Consider the following 21048-nt stretch of genomic DNA (forward strand, 5'->3'; position numbering starts at 1 on the left):
TAGGGCATCTGCAGTGCTAATCGTGATGACCGAAATGGCTCACTTTGGCCTTCTTTTAGCGCAAGCCACAGCCCTTCTGCAGTGCAGGGTGATGGATGAGGCTGCCTCCTCTTTGCATTGTCATCTCACGCCATGAAAAGCCGTTGCGTTTGATGCAGCCTGACTGAGCCCGTGCTTAGAAACATGCACCGAACAAAAGCAGAGGGAAATGAACCTGCCCTTGTTGGTGCAACATTCCCTTGCCATTAAAAAGACACTGGGTTGTATCCAATGCAGTGCTAAGTCACTTAGTGGTCTCCTTGTTAACTATGCCCAGTGGTAGAGTATTTGCCTTGCATGGAGAAGGTCCCAGGTTCATCCGGGGCGGGGGGGGGGGGGCGGGCTGCTGCCAGTCAGAGTAGACAATACTGAACTGGATGGTCTGACTCAGTACAAGGCAGCTTCCTGTGCTCCAGTGTGTGTCAGAACAATGACATGGACCATTTCATGCCAGCTCTTTGCAAGTTGCTAGGTCAGGGATGGATCCATTCCACACAACTGGGCTGGCAAATCTAGGAAGCGCCATACATGGAGCCCCATTTTGTGTTTCCCACCAGTCTTTATGTTGGGTGGTTCTACTTTATCCTCTTTCTCTATTCCTTAGTAGCAACCACAAAGAACTTTGCCCTTTTATCCCTCCGTTCCCCCTCCTCTGCACACAACTTCTCTGCATCTCGATAGCTTCTGCTACAACCTTCACGCTAAGGACTTGCAAATCTGCTCCTCTAGCACAAGTCTTGCTAATTCTCCAACACATCTCTAATTCTCTTGTTGGAAAGAAAGCCTGGGGTCATCTTTACCGCCTTCCTTCATCCCCTAAAATGCAAGCAACTTCTGCTTCTTGCTTCCAGCACCTCCAGGCTAGATCGGTTTCTTTCTATATGACTAGTGAAACTATTACCTGCATCTAGCATCCTGTGGTTAATGCCACCTCCTCCTATCACCTCCTTAAATCTTTCAAGTGATGCCCTATAGCTATCTGCAATCGAGTTCATCATCCCACATCCTTCTCTTTAAAACCCACTCTTATTTCTAAACTCAAAATTAGGCTCTTTTCTTTTCTGCCCATTATGCAAAAGCTTGTTTGTCACTACTCCTGCTCCTACGCACATCTATCTTTGGTTAAAATGGGGAGCCTCTTACACCTCCTGTATCTGAGCTACATTCCTCTCCCTCTTTGGCATGCTACTCCCTATTCCCTTTATGTATCTTCTCAAAATTAACTTTTTCAGCAACCCCAGCCACACTTCCATCTGACCATTGCCACCTAGCTGTTCTTTTAGTGGGAAATTTCAGTCAGCCGTAACTATGAATGAGTGCTAGTTAATGCATGAAGGGGTTAAGATCAGAGAGGTCTATTCCTAGACTCAGACCACACCATCTCATCTCCTCCTTCTCCTCTCTTCTCTTCTCTCCCTCTCTTTGCACCATGTAATCCAACCTCAGACTGCTTGCTCGAAACCACCTTTCTGTATTTCGTATCCAGGAGGATTCAACTTGTGTTCTCCTTGCGGTTGCATGGAACAACACATGAATCAGAACTTTTGATTTTGTAAGTAAAGTATTTTAACCTTACTTAAGTGTGTGGTCTGTTCATTGTCAGAGGGATAGAGAGAGGGGCAAGCACAGCAAGCAGACGAAATGGGATATGAAAACAACCTATATTCCCATGCTATACTGCTGCTTAATTCTGTGACTGTTTTAAACTCCGCTGGGGAGTGGTGTTAAGCCCTATGTTTTGAAGCCAGGCATCCAGCCAATTCTTTTGTTAATAACCCACACGTGGGTCACACAGATCTAACCCCCCACCCACTTTCCCCCATTCCTTTTTTCTTTCCAGATTCAGTAAGTGGAGCTCCACATATGTGGTCTGCACTGTGTCTAGCACATGCAAACCACTACACAACTAAAGTAGTTGCCAGAATTCTACTCATAGCTGCAACAATCCCAGGAAGGCTTTAAAATGTGTGGCAACTTTCTCTTCTACAACAGGGGAATCTCTGCAGGTCCTAGTTCTGAGTATGATTTAGGGATGCAGGGCTGGGGGAAATGTAAGCTGTATTTTTCCTATCAAGGAATGTTCAGATACTCCTAGATAAGTGAATGGTAACCCAAACCCTGGACTGGGTGAATAAGTATTTTCTTTTGTCCGCCCTGATTCTTCAAACATTCAGTTTCATTCAATGCCCCATAGGTTCTATTATTATAAAAGGAGAGAGGGAAAATGTGTCTATTCTGCTTTCCACACACAATGTCTAATCTTATTTACTTCTAAGTGTGTTCTGGGTATAAGCTTTCGTGTGCATGCACACTTCTTCAGGAAGTATCTGAAGAAGTGTGCATGCACACGAAAGCTTATACCCAGAACAAACTTATTTGGTCTCTAAGGTGCTACTGGACATTTTTTAAAATTTTTTAATTTTTTTCGACTGCATCAAACCAACACAGCTACCTACCTAAATCTCATTTACTTCTATCGTGTTCTGCCTTATTCACATTTTTTTCTGAACTCCAAAGCCCCAGATATTGTAACTTTTCCTCGTGGCGGGGGGAATGTTTATTTCTTTTCTCACTTATTTCTTCTCTCTTTTAATACTCATCAAGCCATTTCCCTTGCGCAACTGGAAATCCCGTGTGTCGATGTTTTATTGCATTGTTGTTTCTCCTTCCAACTTTTTACAGTCATGATTATGGTAAATCAGTTGTTCCCCAAAGCTGTGTGCCACAACATACCACAGTAGAACCAAAACAAGAAGTTACCGGTAAGTAGTGAAATCATGAAAGTCTCCCCTGGACTCCAAATTCCCATCTGCAAAAGAGGCTGCCTGCTGCAACTCTGCATGATATCCAACTCTGGTCTTAGCTTTCCTCCCCAGCCAATCTCTGCTTGTGAAAGGGCAGATTATTCTGTCACAACAATTCAGGATATGTGATTGGATCATTCAGCTATTCCTGAGGCAGTGGCAGCAGAATAGCCTACCCTCTGGTGAAGCTGATCATTGTCTCTTTGCATGTGTCATTGGAAACAGGCATGCCTAGGGCAATTTGCAGGCATGTTCAATATTCATTTAAGCTTTATTTTTTAAAAAGACATGCTTCCCACACACTGCATAACTGTATCTACTTAGGTGTAAGAGGGATCTAAACCTGATAAAAGTATGCTTCATCTCTTAGACATTTGGAAAACACTGGGTTGCGTTCAACTTGACCAGGGTTTCCCAAACATGGATCTCCAGCTGTTTTTGGACTACAACTCCCATCATTCCAAGCTAGCAGGACCAGTGGTCAGGGAAGATGGGAACTGTAGTCCCGAAACAGCTGGAGACCCAAGTTTGGGAAACCCTGAAGCAGACCCACAGAACTTAACAAATAAAAGTTAGCCATGCCTATTAAATTCAGTGGGTCTCCTCTGAGTAGGACTAACACTGGATACAGTCCATTGTGCTAAATGGCCATTCAGTCTCCAACAAGCTTGAGGGTATAACAGCAATTTCCTTCGATGCAGGCCAAAAGTTCAAAACTTTGCATGGTCTGACTGGCAGAAGTGATGAGCAACCTACATTGATATTGAAACCTCTCATCCTAAGTACACTTCTAATTCTAGGCTCCTCAAATGCTTTGTCTTTAAATTTCTCCTCCTTATAAATTAACAGCTATTTACATGTGCCATTAGGCTACTCACATCAAGAACTCCATTCTTTATACATGCAGAGAAATAACACTTATTAAAGAACTATGAAGGTGTGTTAATGACAACATTGCTGGTGTACCTGACCATAGCAATGCCGTGACAAAACAGCTCCTTCTCCCTGTAAGATCTACTTTAAAGGCTTGATGCACAGTGTGTCGAAGATGTAGCAGCTACTCGGTGGCACACAGACAGGGACACAACACAGAATGCACCAAACAGCGAGGAAATGGCGACGTACGAATTCAAACGGGACCATCTTTGACACAAAATAATTGGAACGACAAATGGGAACCCGAATGTGAGATTTCTTAATATTTAGTTGCATCGTTCTCACCCTAATAATGCCCTTTGCAAATGCAGAGAGTGGCATCTCTACAAAGCCACTGAATGGTGGAACAAGTTGGCGGATGCTGGGCGTGAGGGGGAAGAGATATTTTCCAGAAGCATCCGCCTTCCCTAGAGGATGTCAAAAATTAGGCTAACGGCAACATGATGCCAGCATTTTACCCTGTTGACTAGAAAGTGGGCAGCAAAAAAAACCCTGCCTTAAGTGGAATGGTTGACGCGCAGGGGAAAATGAAGATGCAGTCATAGTGGGTTGTGAACCAAGGCTTTTCACCTGGAAGAAATTCAGTACAACGCAGAGAGAATACTTTCTAATAATCTTGGGGTGAGAGGCGAGGGCAGGGAGAAGGGAGATTGTACTAGGTGTGGGTGAAGCTCGACTAGAATTCCCTACAGCTTCAAGAGACGTCCTCTTTTCTGCTCTTTACAGGCTGCCATAGATACGTTTGATCACGTCTGCCTCTTCTTTATCCAGGATGCCCTTGTCTACGTAAGCGTCGGCTTGCTGGTCGATGAAGTCCCGCAGCTTAGAAAGATCGTAATCTGGAACACAAGAAAGGATTCATGCAGCAAGCCTCCTCTGAGTCAGGTTCTCCCAGTAAACATAACGTTTTCATTGCCAAGGGAGGGTTTAAAAAAGTTTTTGCAAAGGTTTCCTAGCGCCTCTAGAAGTCCCCAGTTCTTTTAGCACAGCACGGTGTAGCAGCGAAGCCAAACTTCAACCGTTGTCCAAACCAGAGATGGTAGTTAAGCTTCAACTCCTTAACCACACCGTGTAGCCTAATTTCGCCCGATGGTCGAGGGATAGAGACTTTAATCAGGATCCCAGGTTCAGGTGACACACTAAGTCAAACCTGGACTTAGCGGTTGTGATGTGTTGTGCTGAAAGGGCTGGGGAGAAGGAGAGGCAGTGAAGGATTTATGTATAAGCTAAACAAGCTATAGTTTAGGGTCCCACTCTCTTGGGGGCCACCCAAAAAAATTAAAGGAAAAAAAGATGGATGTACATTTCTAAAATATAAGATAAAAAACAAAATAAAACCTACATACAGCAACAGTGTTTTGTAGGTTCCTATGATATACGGAATGGGCCCCGCCTGCTAGCCTGCTCCCTAAAATATCACTGGTTTGCTCATTTCTATATATATAGGGTGCCTACATTCTGCATGTGCAATAGATACCTATTGGGTCCATAAATTACCATATAGCATATACGTAAAGGTAAAGGTACCCCTGACCGTTAGGTCCAGTCGTGGACGACTCTGGGGTTGTGGAGTTCATCTCGCTCTATAGGTTGAGGGAGCCGGCGTTTGTTTGCAGACAGTTTTTCTGGGTCATGTGGCCAGCATGACTAGGCCGCTTCTGGCGAACCAGAGCAGTGCACGGAAACACTGTTTACCTTCCCGCCAGAGTGGTACCTATTTATCTACTTGCACTTTGACCCGCCAGAGTGGTACCTATTTATCTACTTGCACTTTGACGTGCTTTTGAACTGCTAGGTTGGCAGGAGCAGGGACTGAGCAACGGGAGCTCACCCTGTCGCGGGGATTCGAACCACCAACCTTCTGATCAGCAAGTCCTAGGCTCTGTGGTTTAGATATATGTGGTTTATATACAGGATATATTCAACACAAAAACAGTGACAATTTGTTGTTGACAAAGGACAGCTGGACATATAAAGGGCCCCATTGCCTTCAGTAGCTTAGGGCCTCATCAAACCTAAATCTGGCCCTGCAAACGCCTCTTCAGAGCACACCTGCACAGTCTCTGTAAGCCACAGTCTGGCTTCCCATGACAGGTGAATGCAGCATGTGGGATGTAACCCTACGTTAATTTCCAGCCTAGAAATTGGCAGGACTCCCCTTCAATTTGTATATTCAGATCAGCGTACTGTGAAAATATCTGCAAACACAAAAGATAATGACCGAGCCATCACATTTCACAGCACTCGCTTTCCAGGGCCGTTTAGAGAAAACGGATAATTGCTCAGTTCAGTTGTCTGAACTGAATGTGAAAAAGGCCTCCCTGTCACTTAGTTCACATTCATTGCAGCATTCAGCCCAACATTCCAGATGACAGGGGCAAATATATGTGGAATAAGGTCTTTGCAAATTTGCAGATTACGGCTAATTTGGTAAACATGTTTCACGGCACTCTAATAATTAACAGACAAAGCATGTCGCTTATCTCTGTTAAGTTCAGTGGAAAAGTATCGTAATGGGCACATTAACAAAAAATCAGCAATATCTTCCCATCTGCTGTCTCAATTAACACTGATGCCTAAGGAACACTGTTGTACTATTTCCCCAGGCGCGATCGCAGAGCTTTTCAGATTAATAATTCAAACACCATTGCCAAGTTTGTACTTGCTGTGCCATCTCATATCGCTCTCCCCTTCCTCCCTTCATTGAGTCTCCTTTCAGATTTTCTTCCATTAACTCTATACGAATCTACACTAGCATCACATGCGAATATTACACACTTCATTCTCAGAATTGTGTGCTCAAGTCTTTAATTTCATTTGGTTCCAGTTTTGTTTAATGGAACGATTAACGTTTGTGCAACAGATCTGTGGTCAAATGTTTGCTGGGCACGGAGACCTATGTCTGCAGGCAGATGCAAAACAGCAAAAACAGCACAAATCTAAATGCTGGCAGTCCAGTACCTTGAAGAGAGTTATTTAGGGTGCAATGTTACAGCAACAGCTGGTTCCCATTGGGTCTGGTAGGGCAGAAGGGAGGGAGACCAAACGGTAGGTGGAGCTGGAGTCAATGACAGGCAGAGCCTCTCCCCTGATTGGTTGCAAGCCAGAACTCAGGCAGGTGGGACCTGCTGAGCTTGGTGGGAAAATTGCCCTGATAAACCAGCCTCCAGTCCAATCCTATATACATATTTACCTGGAGTAAGCCTTATTGAACTCAAGGGAGCCTAGCTCAGAGCAGGCATGCCTAGGACGACACTATCAATGTATGAGATAATTTTCTTTATTTTTCTTTAAATTAAACCATCTATCTACCTGCATATATTTTTTTAAATCCCACCATGAAATCAAGATAACAAACTTTTTATAAAATAATGGAAATGGTTTATGGAATATTTACAAACAAACTGTAAACAGATAAGAACATTGGCAGGATTATTGTAATAACCTGCAGTTTTATAAGAATATATATTTAAAGTAGATGAATAAATGAGCAAATTAAGTTAATTTGGATATGCAGAAAATATTAAAAAATAAATTTATGGAACCATAGAAATAGGGGGAAGGAAGTCAAGTTCTGAAACGTTAAAATGATTGTAAAATTATTGAAATGTATAAAACTGAATATCAATGTGTGTGTGATATATATATATATATACGTAAATAACATGGTACATAATTTCCGTTGTACAAATGTAGGTAGAGAACAACCTTAATTTCATTTCTTGAAAGGAATGTTTCTTATTTATGCCAGCAAATCAGCCCATAGAGTCAGTGGCGTAGTGTGAGGTGTGCACAGGGGCGGTTGCCCCGGGCTCAAAATCACAAAAGAGTTTCTCCCACTCTACCTTGTTTCTTTCCTTCCTTGTTGTGCTTCTTTAGCCATTCTATGTTCTTTCTGATGGCTTCCAAATATGCCTCTGCTTTCCCTTCAAGAGGAAGAGAAAAGAGAAATAAAATTATTTAGGACCAAGTCCAAATATTCAGGGTAGCTATAGGCAATAGAGATGGGGGTGGGAATCACTTTGGTTCTCGTTTAAAGCAAAATATACCAAATCCACTTTCCAATCTGAGATCTAAAACACAACTATCCTTCGAAATTCACACTTACAGTGATACCTTGGGTTATGTACTTAATTCGTTCTGGAGGTCTTTTCTTAACCTGAAACTGTTCTTAACCTGAGGTACCACTTTAGCTAATGGGGCCTCCCACTGCCACCGTGCCGCCGAAGCACGATTTCTGTTCTCATCCTGAAGCAAAATTCTTAACCCGAGGTACTATTTCTGGGTTAGCGGAGTCTGTAACCTGAAGCGTATGTAACCCGAGGTACCACTGTATATGAATTTTATGATGCAGTTCTCCAACCAAATGAAATGTTCACAAAAAGGCCTATTTTAGAGGGAAGTTATGCATAAAAATGAACTAATATTATTAAAAACACAGTTATTACGCACCCTTCACCATAATTTCCTAGGGCAGGTTGCTACAATCTAAAACACAATGTTAAAAATAACTTGTAAGGACTATAACTTTAAAAAACTTATTACAATAAAATGAAATAAAAAGGGTGGGTCCTGAAAAATAACATATAAAAATGCATTAGATTAGGAGAAATTGCTTCCAAAATTTGTATGTGAATCAGAACTGCATACAAAAACATGTTTAATTATGAAAATGCTGAAGAATTTTCATGAGGATTTTAAAAGAAGCAAATTGCTGTAGAAATGTGGAGTACTGAGTTTACAATTGGAAAAACAAACAGAACTGAGAAAACTGTGACTAGCAGATCTAACTGTTCTTATATGCAATGATTCATAACACCATGTCTTAAACACAATCTATCATTAGAATTTGGGAAGGTACATTTCAAAAGGAACTAGCTCTAGTTCAAGTTCAACATGTCCAAAAGGAAACATCCCAGTTCATATTTGCTCCTTTACGAAAAGAACTAGTTTGTTTCACAGTCAGTTCAAATTTATCCACATAATCCTTGGCATGCACAACCCCCCCCAAAAAAAATCAGCATTCAGAAGGTTACAAGCTGCTGCGCAATACAGACTAAGAAAACGTCAAAACACACACAAAGTGGAATGTAAATTATATAATTTAATTTATCCTCCCCCAAATTATGATTTCAAGCTTAAAGGTCTAAAGAGTCTCAATAATAAAACAAAACAAATACCCCCCCCCAAACACACACACACACATAGAAGAAAATGAACTGGAAGATGAACTCATTCTAAGTTCTACCCCTAAAATGAACTAATTCACACTCCTATCGCTCAGCAAGAATAGGAACTACTTTCGGGGATAGTTCAGAGAATTTTGAACTAATTTGGTGAATTTATTAAACCAAACCAGTCAGTTCCAAACACTGTTCTTAAGCTTGCAGCATGGGTTGGGGAACAACACTGAGATGGGTCTCAGTGCCACAGTCCACCCAGGGCCTCCTCATTTGCCCATCATTCCTCTGGCTGTACCATGGCCTTTTGGTTGGACCAATGTCATCACTAAGAGCATAAGAACACAAGAAAGGCCCTGCTGGGGCAGACCAAGGACCCATCTACTCCAGCATTCTGCTCACATGGCCAACCAGATGTCTATGAAAAGCCCCCAAGCAGGACCTCAATGCAACCATGTGCTTCAACTCATGATCCCCAGCATTCAGAGGCATACTCCCTCCAGCAGTGGAGGCAGAGAGAACACAGCCCTTGTGAATGGGGTAACTGTGCCCCTGAAGGACCAGGTGCGCAGCTTGGGAGTCATTCTGGGCTCATAGCTGTCCATGGAGGCGCAGGTCAATTCTGTGTCCCGGGCAGCTGTCTACCAACTCCACCTGGTACGCAGGCTGAGACCCTACCTGCCCACGGACTGTCTTGCCAGAGTGGTGCATGCTCTGGTTATCTCCTGCTTGGACTAATGCAATGTGATGTGCGTGGGCTACCTTTGAAGGTGACTTGGAAACTATAGCTAATCCAGAATGTGGCTGTAAGACTGGGAGTGGCTGCAGGGACCATATAACACCGGTCTTGAAGGATCTGCACTGGCTCACGGTACGTTTCTGAGCACAATTCAAACTGTTGGTGCTGACCTTAAAAGCCCTATATAGCCTCAGCCCAGTATACCTGAAAGAGCGTCTCCAACCCCATCGTTCTACCTGGACTCTGAGGTCCACCTTCGAGGGCCTTCTGATGGTTCCCTGACTGTGAGAAGTAACGTTACAGGAAACCAGGCAGAGGGCCTTCTTGGTGGTGGTGCCTGGCCTGTGCAGCGCCCTCCCATCAGATGTCAAGGAAATAAGCAACTATCTGACTTTTAGAAGGCATCTGAAGGAAGCCCTGTTTAGGAAGGTTTTTAATGTTTGATGTTTTATTCTGTTTTAATATTCTGTTGGGAGCTGCCCAGAGTGGCTGGGGAAACCCAGCCCGATGGGCAGTGTATAAGTAAACTATTCTTATTCTTATTCTTGTTCAGTTGCTGGGAATACCTCTGTGAGAGGTAAACTTCAGTGCCCGGGATTCTCTGAGGGAAAGAAGGAGGGTCAGACACTTGGCAGCTGCCTGAAGTTGCCCAGTGGTGCCCTGGGCCTGGCAGAGAGAGCGTTCCTGGAGCCCAGAGCCCATTGGCTCCAGTCCCTGGCCAGGCTCTGACCTCACAACCAGCTGTGGAATCCTGGGGAATGTTTTGTTTCCTAGGAGACCAGGTGTGTTGCTTGAAAGAATCCCTGGCTAAGCTGAAAGCCCAGTCAGTTGGTTCAGTTAGCAGCCATTCAGATCACTTTTTCTGTTCTTGTCTTGAAAGCTGTTCAGATGGACTGACTGACTTTCTGGACATCCTCTGTTTTCTACCCCGATGGCACAATGTGCTGATGATTGCGCAGAAGGTAAAGTCATGGGAAAGAGGGGAGACATCCTGAAGATTCATGTCTCCACCACATGCCCAGTTTTTAAAGATGCTCCTTGGACCAAGGACCTTGGTTATTTGACCATTGCAAGTATCATGTTGGGTGTAATGTGAGCCAGCAATTTCCCCAGGGAGTTTTCTGATTAGTTTTCTAAGTTTTCTTTTTTTGTCACCATCCAAATTGCAGCAGAATTACCATCCTCCCATCCCAAATATTCAGGAGAATGCTCCCCCACCACCAATCTCACCACCCACAAATAGGATGGTTCCCGGTACGTTTCTGAGCACAATTCAAAGTGTTGATGCTGACCGTTAAAGCCCTAAATGTCCTCAGCCCAGTCTCCGCCCCCATCGTTCACCCCAGACACAGAGGTCCAGCTCTGAGGGCCTTCTGGCGGTTCTCTCATTGTGAGAAGTGAAGTTACAGAGAACCAGGAAGAGGGCCTTCTCGGTGGTGGCGCCCGCCCTGCGGAACGCCCTCCCATCAGATGTCAAGGAAATAAACAACGATCTGACTTTTAGAAGACATCTGAAGGCAGCCCTGTTTAGGGAAGTTTTTACTGTTTGATGTTTTCTTGTATTTTTAATATTTTGTTGGAAGCTGCCCAGAGTGGCTGGGGCAGCCCAGTCAGATGGGCAGCATATAAACAATAAAATAATTATGATTAGTAGTAGTAGCAGCAGCAGCAGCAGCAACAACAACAACAACAGAGAGCCTTAACAGAAGAAGAGCCCTGCAAGATCAGGCTAGGAGCCCATCTTTCCACCAGATGCCTCTAGGAAGTCTGCAAGTGGGACCTCAGTGCAACAGTGCTCTTCCCACTGAGCATAACAGCCCTATCTGCTCCCCTCTATCAGCTCTCCACAAGTGCAGTGCACAGATGTACATGGGAGCAGGAGCTGCTTAGAAAGTGAAGCCATAGCATGCAAAGTTGAAGAGGAGAGAAGGAAAGAGAGTCAGGCAGCAGACAACAGACAGGGTGTTAGAAAAAAAGGGAGAAAGAATAGTGGGAGTCGTGACTTAAATTAATGCTTTAAATTCTATACCACCGTGAGTCATTGTGTCTACAGGGCAACCAGGACAAAAGATAACCTAATGTGGTCTCTAGTGGAATATAATAGTTTAATGGATTCTGATCGCTTAACTTTGCTGGAGCTTCGCAGATGAAATCTTGCCCCATTTGGTCTGCGTGGCTCATTCCCTCAGGAGCCGGTAATTTGAAAAACAGGTGAATTAAGCTCTAGCAGTGGGATAATATTTTTTTGTTTCGAAGATCATAGAAAACCAGGCTATGGTGAAGAACGCAACAGCCCAACTCCCTCTGAATTATTATCATGCAAGTCCAGTGAATTCAATAGGGGTTGTGAATTAAATGGGAGTAGAGTTGAACATATGTGGTGAATTAGCTTTAAATAAAGTATGTATTTACCGCTTCAATGTCACCCAGGAGGATCTTTTGGTTTTTATGTCAATTTTCCGCCAGCAGATGTCAAACCTGCTATTCCAGAAATAAAGGCTAATTCCTGGGTTGCTGCTATTAAAATGCATAGCCAATTGGCAGCAGAATATATATAATTAGTCTCAACCTGTAGCAAATCATTTGAAATATGTATGGTATTCTGGTTAACTCTGTCAACTTTGCTTAATTAGTATGTAGACTATATACATGAAATTTGCATTTTAAAAAATAAATAAATCTATGGTTTCAACAAATTAACAATATTCTGATCATGGCGTACAAGACAGTCACTCAAAAGGAAGAAAGAAAAGCAGTTATTCACAAATCTGCCAAAAACCAAACCAAAATTTGAGACATGTGTGAATTTATTTAGGGGGGAGGTTTCTGGGTCTGAACATGCCTCTATTATTTGGTGACTGAAGCTTTGAGGGCAGAGAGTTGCATAGGTCTTCTGAATGGCCACCATGCTTTCCCCAGAATGCTTTGGGTGGAGTGTGGTTCTGGGGCATTCGGGGGGCAAATGGCAGCTGTTATCCCCCCACTCAAATATCCCAGAGTAGACTTCTTCAGCATGAAACCCTCCAGATATTATTGGCAGAAGCTACTTGCTGAGTGGGGTGGAGAGGTTATGCAAACTTTGTGGCAGATGAGTCGTCCTTGTTTACTGGGAGCGGAAAGGGAAGGTGCAAGCTGGTGGGCAGGTCAGCACATGGCAAACTCGCCAGCAGGCATGCCAGTTTGCTCTGACGAGAGAGCCAGCGTGGTGTAGTGGTTAAGAGCAGTGGACTCGTAATCTGGTGAACCGGGTTCGATTCCCTGCTCCTCCACATGCAGCTGCTGGGTGACCTTGGGCCAGTCACACTTCTCTGAAGTCTCTCAGCCTCACTCACCTCACAGAGTGTTTGTTGTGGGGGAGGAAGGGAAAGGAGAATGTTAGCCACTTTGAGACTCCTTCGGGTAGTGATAAAGTGGGATATCAAATCCAAACTCTTCCAAACTCTTCTTCACCATGACCTCCCTGCCACCTCTAACTCTCTGCAAGCAACAGCGAGTCACCTGATGCAAAATTTGCATAGCAGTTCCACCCCAGAATGGAAACTGCTTCTAACTGGTTGACGGCACCTCCCATCAAGCACCAGACTCTTAACCTCAGGGGTTCGAGCCTGAAGTTGGGCCAAAGACTCCTGCATTGCAGGGGGTTGAACCAGATGACCTTCATGGCCCCTTCCAGCCCTACGATTCTATGACCATTGGCTCTGCTATCTGGGTCTGATGGGAGTTGGAGTCCGACAACATTCGGAGGGCACCAGGTTGGGAACAGCTGTCCTAGAATGTCTCCTGGATAAAGGGAGGGAGAGAAATTTTGGCCACCACCAAGAGGGATGCAGCTACTTTTTTGTGGCAAGGGTTATAAAACTGAGTAGAAAGGGAGACACAACCACCCAGGAACCTCACCAAAATGCTGGAGAGGGAGCACCTCCACAGGCACATACCTCCACATGTGGTGGGAGTGTCCCAAAATCCAACTATTCTGGACAACAGCGATACAAGAAATATGTAAAATAACTAAGCAAGTAATAGACATCACCCCAGAATTGGCCCTACTAAACATCTTCCAAGACAACAATGCCCATTTACACCACAAAGAACTCATAACCCACCTACTTTCAGCAGCCAGAAACACCATAACCAGACACTGGAGAGACCTGTCAGGAGTAAGCATGGACGAATGGTACCAAATAGTATGGGAAACAGCCCTACTAGAAAAATTAACTAATAAACTGAAACTGACACGGGGACAAACAGAAGAAGACGCCTTCACCCCGGTATGGCTCCCCTTTATCACATACACAGCCCAACAGGACAATGACAATAATCCACCAACAGCATACAAATCAATATGGCTAACCTGATCCAAAACACCCACCCACCTCACTCACACACGAAAGCAAAGATCACCACAGCCAATCACAAGCAAACAATCACACCCTAGGCCAACCCCAAACTCTCTCACCACCAAAGGAACACAAGTGAACAACACAAGCAACGCTGACACCAAACTCTACATACATTAAACATAATAGAAACACCGCCACCCGACCCCACCCCCATCCATCTTCCCTCTCTCCACCCCCCCTTTCTTTTTTCTTTTTTTTCTTCTCCCCCTAGTGCCTCAACAAATGAAACACATTTGTAAAAATGTTACATGGAGAAAAATAATACGAGGCATTGCACTCACTTCTGTAAAACAAGAAAATCCTTAATAAAATATTTAAAAAAAGAAAGAAAGAAAGAAAGAAAGAAAGAAAGAAAGGGAAGCACAACAACAAAGGTCTGTTGCAGGGGTCAGCAACCTTTTTCAGCCGTGGTCTGGTCCACCATCCCTCAGACCATGTGATACTGCTGTTCTCCAGGCAAAGTCCCACCCTGACATTAAGACTTTGAGCTCAGACCATATTTTGAAAAATATATATGAAAGAATTCCTATGCCCCACAAATAACCCAGAGATAAATTTTAAACAAAAGCACACATTCTACTCATGCAAAAACATGCTGTTTCCCAGACTGTCTGCGGGCCAGATTTAGAACGCGATTGAGCCAGATCTGGCCCCCGGGCCTTAGGCTGCCTACCCCTGGTCTGTTGCAATTATAAGCTGATTATTTTTTTTTTTGCATACACCCCTCCCAAGAGATTGGTCAAAGTGCCCCCACCCCCACTCCTGACACCTGCAAATGGAGGAGCATTATTTTTGTATGAGGGCAGGGAATAAATTGTATCATCATCAAAATCGCAGATCAGACATCACTGCCAAGTTTCTGTTTAGCCATTCTCTACATACGACTTTGCACAAGTGGTGATGTGGAGAAGGGATGTTAAAAGCTTCCACCTCATCCATCATATGGGCACTTTGTTCTGAGCCATTCAGCGGGCAGCGTTATGCGCTGGAAATCGACTTGCAGACGTTGGTTTTTTACAGCACCTCTCATGTTACAGACCAATCAATATGCCCGGCCCAGACTATTGAGCTCACTAATGATTTTACGTTCTTAAAAAGGGATAGATGCAATTAGGTGAAAATCTTTAGCTATAGTGGTGCACTGAATGTATTGAATTTAGGTCGCAAAAGTAGCATTCGAGTCTGAAAGAAAAAATAAAGGACGCTAATTGCTCCGAATTCAGTATATCAACCCCAGTTATACTGCGTTGCTTAGACCAGAGGCTCAGCATTGCTTTCCTGTTTCCTTCGGTTTAGGGCTAAAAGCATTAATCAATCATTTGATGTGATAATCTTACAGCTGATTTATTGTTCACGTTTGTGACCCGCTTCCCAAGGAACTCGGCACAGTACTATATGTGAGGCCATTTAGTCATTGCAACAGCCTCATGTCATTGCTTGGGCCCAGTCAGACCTGAGAAATGGAAACCACAGGCAAGGGGTCGGAACCAGTCGATACTGCTGTTCTCCAGGCAAAGTCCCACCCTGACATGGAAGACTTTGAGCTCAGATTCAGAGGAGGATCAAAGGGCACAACTGGACCACAAGCTTAACATGAGTCAAAGGTGTGATGCAGCAGCCAAAAAAAGCTCATGCAATTATAGGCTGCATCAACAGAAGTATCTTGCACAGATCAAGGGAATTAATAAAAAAGGTAAAGGGACTCCTCACCATTAGGTCCAGTCATGACTGACTCTGGGCTTGCGGCGCTCATCTCGCTTTATTGGCCGAGGGAGCCGGCGTACAGCTTCCGGGTCATGTGGCCAGCATGACTAAGCCGCTTCTGGCAAACCAGAACAGCGCACGTAAACACTGTTTACCTTCCTGCCAGAGCGGTAACCAGCCACAACAATAATTTCATTACATAAGGTTTTGAAGACACATGCCGGAAAAAACCTGGGGGCTGGATCTGACAATGGCAGCAGCAAGGACAGGAACCTCTCCTTACCTTTGGGCTCCTCGTCGTTTCCTGTGTTTTGTTCTTCGGCTTTTGTCGAATCCTTCAGCGTTTCGTATTCTTTTTCCATCTTCGCTGCTGCGGCTTTTGTGCTGTCAGCCTCTTCAGTGCTCTTGTCTGCGGGGGGGGGGGGGGGGTTGAAAGCAGAAGGTTTCCCTGTATCATCTCAACCGCATCATTTCCTGAAAGCGCACCAGCTCACCCTTACGCACCGAGTGGAATTGGAAGCGCCGTTTGGCTGACTTCTTTCTGCCAGGAGTACATTAGGGCTGTGTACACACCGTGCATTTAGAACGTAGTCAAAGCACATGGCTAGAGTTCCCAGGTTCTTTGGGGGAAGCCATGCATTTTAAAGGCGCTTTAACTTTATCTTGTGTGCACAGCCCTACTTTACAGAGGACACTCCTCTTTTTAAAGGGCTTTTCCATCCAAGTCTTGTTTAAAGATAAAGAAACTACAGAACGGAGAGTGGGGGCTGAAATTGCCCATCAACACTGAGTAGCTCCCATTCTTAGTAGGCATGGCAGCCACCTGGTTGGCCTCCCTCCCTTTGGTGAGGCAGATTGTGTTTCTATTTAAACTACAGTAGTACCTTGGGTTAAGAATTTAATTCGTTCCGGAGGTCTGTCCTTAACCTGAAACTATTCTTAACCTGAAGCACCACTTTAGCTAATGGGGCCTCCTGCAACCGCCACGCTGCCGCTGCGTGATTTCTGTTCTCATCCTGAAGCAAAGTTCTTAACCCGAGGTACTATTTCTGGGTTAGCGGAGTCTGTAACCTGAAGCATATGTAACCTGAAGCATATGTAAGCTGAAGCGTATGTAACCTGAGGTACCACTGTACATAAATTATGTCTAAATGTGCGTCTTTACCTATAAGTTTACAGAAATTATGTCTAAATATACCTATAGATTTGCAGGTGCAAATTTGCTGCAAACCTGTGTCTTCCGATGCCACCAAAATCTCTACCCTAGTAAAATGTTTATAGCCACTATAAGGCAGGTAGAATAACACTGGCCACACTCTTGAGAGACAGTAGCTCTCCACCATCTCAGACTGATGCTTAGCCAGCAATTCCACCTGAGATCCTGCTTACTGGAGATTGAACCTGGGACCTCCTTGGGGCAGGAGTAACGGGTTGGCACCTATGGACACCTGCCAAGGCCATGCCCCAGCAGAAGACCCTCTGCCAACTCCTGGAGTATCCTGGCCCTGCTGCTCCTGTCTTGCTGATTATGGCTGGATCTTCAACTAAGCAAGTGGGTACTGGCAGGAACAAAGAGGATGACCAGCAGCCCCATCTCATCTTGCCTGCTCTGTTAGGCCAACTGTGGATTGTGAGCTATGAGAAGGTGGGGCCATTCACAGAAATGAGCTCTTATATCTCTTAAATAGGCATTAAAAAGGTAAAGGTAAAGGGACCCCTGACCATTAGATCCAGTCATGACCGACTCTGGGATTGCGGCCCTCATCTCACTTTATTGGCCGAGGGAGCTGGCGTACAGCTTCCAGGTCATGTGGCCAGCATGACTAAGCCACTTCTGGCGAACCAGAGCAGCGAAGGAAATGCCGTTTACCTTCCCGCCAGAGTGGTACCTATTTATCTACTTGCACTTTGAGGGGCTTTCGAACTGCTAGGTTGGCAGGAGCAGGGACCGAGCAAGGGGAGCTCACCCCGTTGCGGGGATTCGAACCGCCGACCTTCTGATCAGCAAGTCCTAGGCTCTGTGGTTTAACCCACAGCGCCACCCACGTCCCTAAATGGGCATTACTGCCCCCATAAATAATCCTGGGAACTGTAGTTGTCAAGTGTGCTGGGAATCATACAACTGCAAGTGGGGTTTACTAACAATTCTCAGCACCCTGATCAAACTACAGTTCCTAGGGTTCTTGGTGGGGAGACATGGCTGTTAAAAGTGATAAAAAACTGCTTTAAATTTATGGTGTGGGTGTGTCCAAGATCCACTGGGAGCATCTTGCCCGGGGAACTGCCACTGAACCTTCTGCAAGCAGATCATGTCTTCTGTTACTCAGCTATGCGCTTTGGGGAGCAATAGCTCTCAGGTAGAAAACCAACCCAAAGAAGCCAGACTAAGGCAATTGGAAAATTACAGGAATAAAATTACACCAGGGAATATAGGATTTTCACGACAGAAGGCTTTTACTATTCAAATCGATTGGACAGCTGTGCAATAAGCAGTTGATTATATCTACTGGGAACAAAGCTATAAAAGCAACGCAATATCAGAATAAATGAATACCTGATGGCAGCTTGTTTTTGGTGTTGGGCTTTTCGAGTTTCTTTCTTGTCTGTAGAGCTATCATTGCGTCCAGGTTTTCTAGAAAGCAGAAGCAGAAGATATTTATCCCTGCACATTAGAACAGGCTTATATGAGGCTTGATTTGATGGGTTTGCAAAGTAATGAATTATTCCCTTGCATTGAGGAAAATACAGGTTTTCAGATGTTTAAAAAGCTATTGAGCACATAGGATGAAAATAGGCAGATGGACGTCCACAACAATTAAAATATACAAGGAGATTCAATCCATATGGAAAGGTATTACTACAAAAAATGCTACTCTAGGACTGAATCGCATTGAATAGTATCTAACAGAAGATACATATTGAATTATTTTGTTATTGTTTTTGTATTGTCTTTATTTTTTATTTGCTTCCCCCCCCTTTATCTTTCTTTTTAAAGACGTTGAGATGTATGGTTTCTAACTTTTATATTATTTGACTTTTAGAGAAGTTGTCAATGTATGTATTTGTTAACTATGTATTTATTTGCATGTTTGAAAATAAAATAATGCTGCGTATAAAATACCAAGAACCAAAAATGAAATCTATTCATAGACATGTCTGCTGCATTCGACAAAAGGCGAGTTTAATATTTTTCCATTTTAACTGAGGAAGTGGGAAAATGTAGCAGCAGCAGCAATGGCCTGCAGTTATGCCTACAGCCAGAGGAGAAATGAAAACGATTCCAGAAGGGGTGTTTGGGGAATGGGGACTTCTATGACTGTAGGGAACCTTCAGACTCTGGGCCTGTCAGAGGCTTATGAGGCAATTTTTCCAAAACCACACCCACCTGTCAATCAAGTGACATCATTTCAAAGAATGGGTGATGTCAGCTGATGGACGAGTTTGTGTTCAATTCTGTGCTGACTGCACACCCCAGTTTCCTGCGAAGAGCTGACATGTGCAGCCAGCTCCCCAGGATTTAACCCTCTGCTAATCAGTTGATAGGGACGCAGGTGGTGCTGTGGGTTAAACCGCAGAGCCTAGGACTTGCCGATCAGAAGGTCAGCGGTTTGAATCCCTGCCATGGGGTGAGCTTCCGTTGCTTGGTCCCTGCTCCTGGCCACCTAGCAGTTCGAATGCATGTCAAATTGCAAGTAGATAAATAGGTACCGCTCCGGCGGGAAGGTAAACGGCGTTTCCGTGGGCTGCTCTGGTTTGCCAGAAGCGGCTTAGTCATGCTGGCCACATGACCCGGAAGCTGTATGCCGGCTCCCTCGGCCAATAAAGCGAGATGAGGTAAAGGGGTCCCTTTACCATTTAATCAGTTGATGAGAGAGGGGTTAAAACATGCCCAGTTCAGCAGATTCAACACAACCCCTTTCCTGACCACAAACAGATTTGCATCAAAACCCTTGCTAAAACAAAGGTCCCCCCTACCATTTTAGCAGTGCCTTCCTGCCTGGAGGTGCTTTGAAGTCCCAGCTTAGGGTTTCAAAGCATCAAATCACCTGATGTCATTGCGATGTCAAGTAATTGACAGGTGCGTGACCCCGCTCACCTGTCAAATTTGCCCTGCAAGGTCAATCCCGATAAGGATTTGGCCCACTGAGGCAAAAAATTCCTCAGCCTTGTTCTATTATAGCATCCTCTGCACTCACTATTGTGCTCCCTTTGTACGCCACGCTGCCAATGAGAACAAGAGAGATCTTTTACCTCTGCACAATGAGCACAACATGATATGGGGGACAGCAAACCATGGCCTTCAGACATGCTAACAATATTCTTATTCTAAAAATGTTGCCTTCAATTGTGAAAAAAAAAAGAGTCAGTTCATAGGGAGGGGAAATTATATAGCAGGTTAGAAACCTACATACTCTGCACTTTCTGAAACAATTCATGAAACGAAAGACAGACAGCCTTTGAAATCTGCAGTTCTGCAAATTTTGCAATCACTTCTCCAGTCACTTTATGTGTAATAGAATGCATATACAAAGGGAAAATGTGGATATACATGGATGTGTTACTGAAAATACAGAATATGTATTATATTTGGGAAAGTTGATTTGCAAAGCTGGGAATATTAGGCAGAACTGCATACAAAAATGTATAGATACCAGGCAACATTTACCCTGATTGATTTTCATGATGAGTTGTTGTTTTTAATTGCAAACAGATGTGGAAAGGTGGAGGAATGAACTGAAGATTGTAAAACCAAGAAACTGAGAGAAGCTCGAATTACACGATCCCTTATCATCACATTTTCAAATTCTGTATCCACAAGGACTAGAAACCAAAGCAGCTTCTACAAGGCCATAAAATAATAGATTTTGCAAGGTGTTGCCACGTTCTCTCTCATTTTAGGGCAACCCCAACTTTATCTGCCGAGAAGCAATTTCTGTTGAGGCCATTTAGGTTCTGTCCCTGGCAGGTTCACAGCGTCACTTCCCTAAAACTGTTTCCCCACAAACAAAATACAGAACAAGATTCTCAAGCGCTAAATGATGTCAAGCAAGACTTGCTACCTCAAACAAATGAGAACGGAAAGAAAAGCAACGCCAGCCGGCCCTGTTTCCAGCCGAGACTCTAAGTGCCCACCAGCTGTGGTCTGAATATGTGTGCACAATATTTGCTTTGAGTTATCCTAATGGGGTGAGTCATTCTGAGAAATGTCATAAGCAAGGCCAGTAGCTTAGCAACTCGGTGTCCTA

General features: G+C 44.2%; 1 protein-coding gene and 1 long non-coding RNA gene across 2 annotated transcripts in view; one reads left to right on the top strand and one right to left on the bottom strand.

Annotated features, from left to right (window-relative positions):
• LOC310663908 overlaps positions 1–21048 on the top strand; it is a 58802-nt gene that overhangs the window by 27997 nt on the left and 9757 nt on the right. Inside the window, exon 2 of the long non-coding RNA XR_014504662.1 lies at positions 10352–10660. This is a non-coding gene — a long non-coding RNA (uncharacterized lncRNA). The remainder of the gene's footprint in view (positions 1–10351; positions 10661–21048) is intronic.
• Positions 2449–21048, bottom strand: part of SCG3 (secretogranin III) — a 46315-nt gene continuing 27715 nt past the window's right edge. The window contains exons 9-12 of the mRNA XM_083412154.1: positions 18357–18434; positions 16086–16211; positions 7625–7705; positions 2449–4618 (exon numbers count right to left, since the gene is read on the bottom strand). Coding sequence (XP_083268280.1) covers positions 4500–4618; positions 7625–7705; positions 16086–16211; positions 18357–18434 — 404 coding nt within the window. The 3' untranslated portion in view covers positions 2449–4499. The remainder of the gene's footprint in view (positions 4619–7624; positions 7706–16085; positions 16212–18356; positions 18435–21048) is intronic.

This window comes from Podarcis tiliguerta (assembly GCF_965153285.1).
Source record: "Podarcis tiliguerta genome assembly, chromosome: 14".
Classification (NCBI taxonomy): Eukaryota; Metazoa; Chordata; class Lepidosauria; order Squamata; family Lacertidae; genus Podarcis; species Podarcis tiliguerta.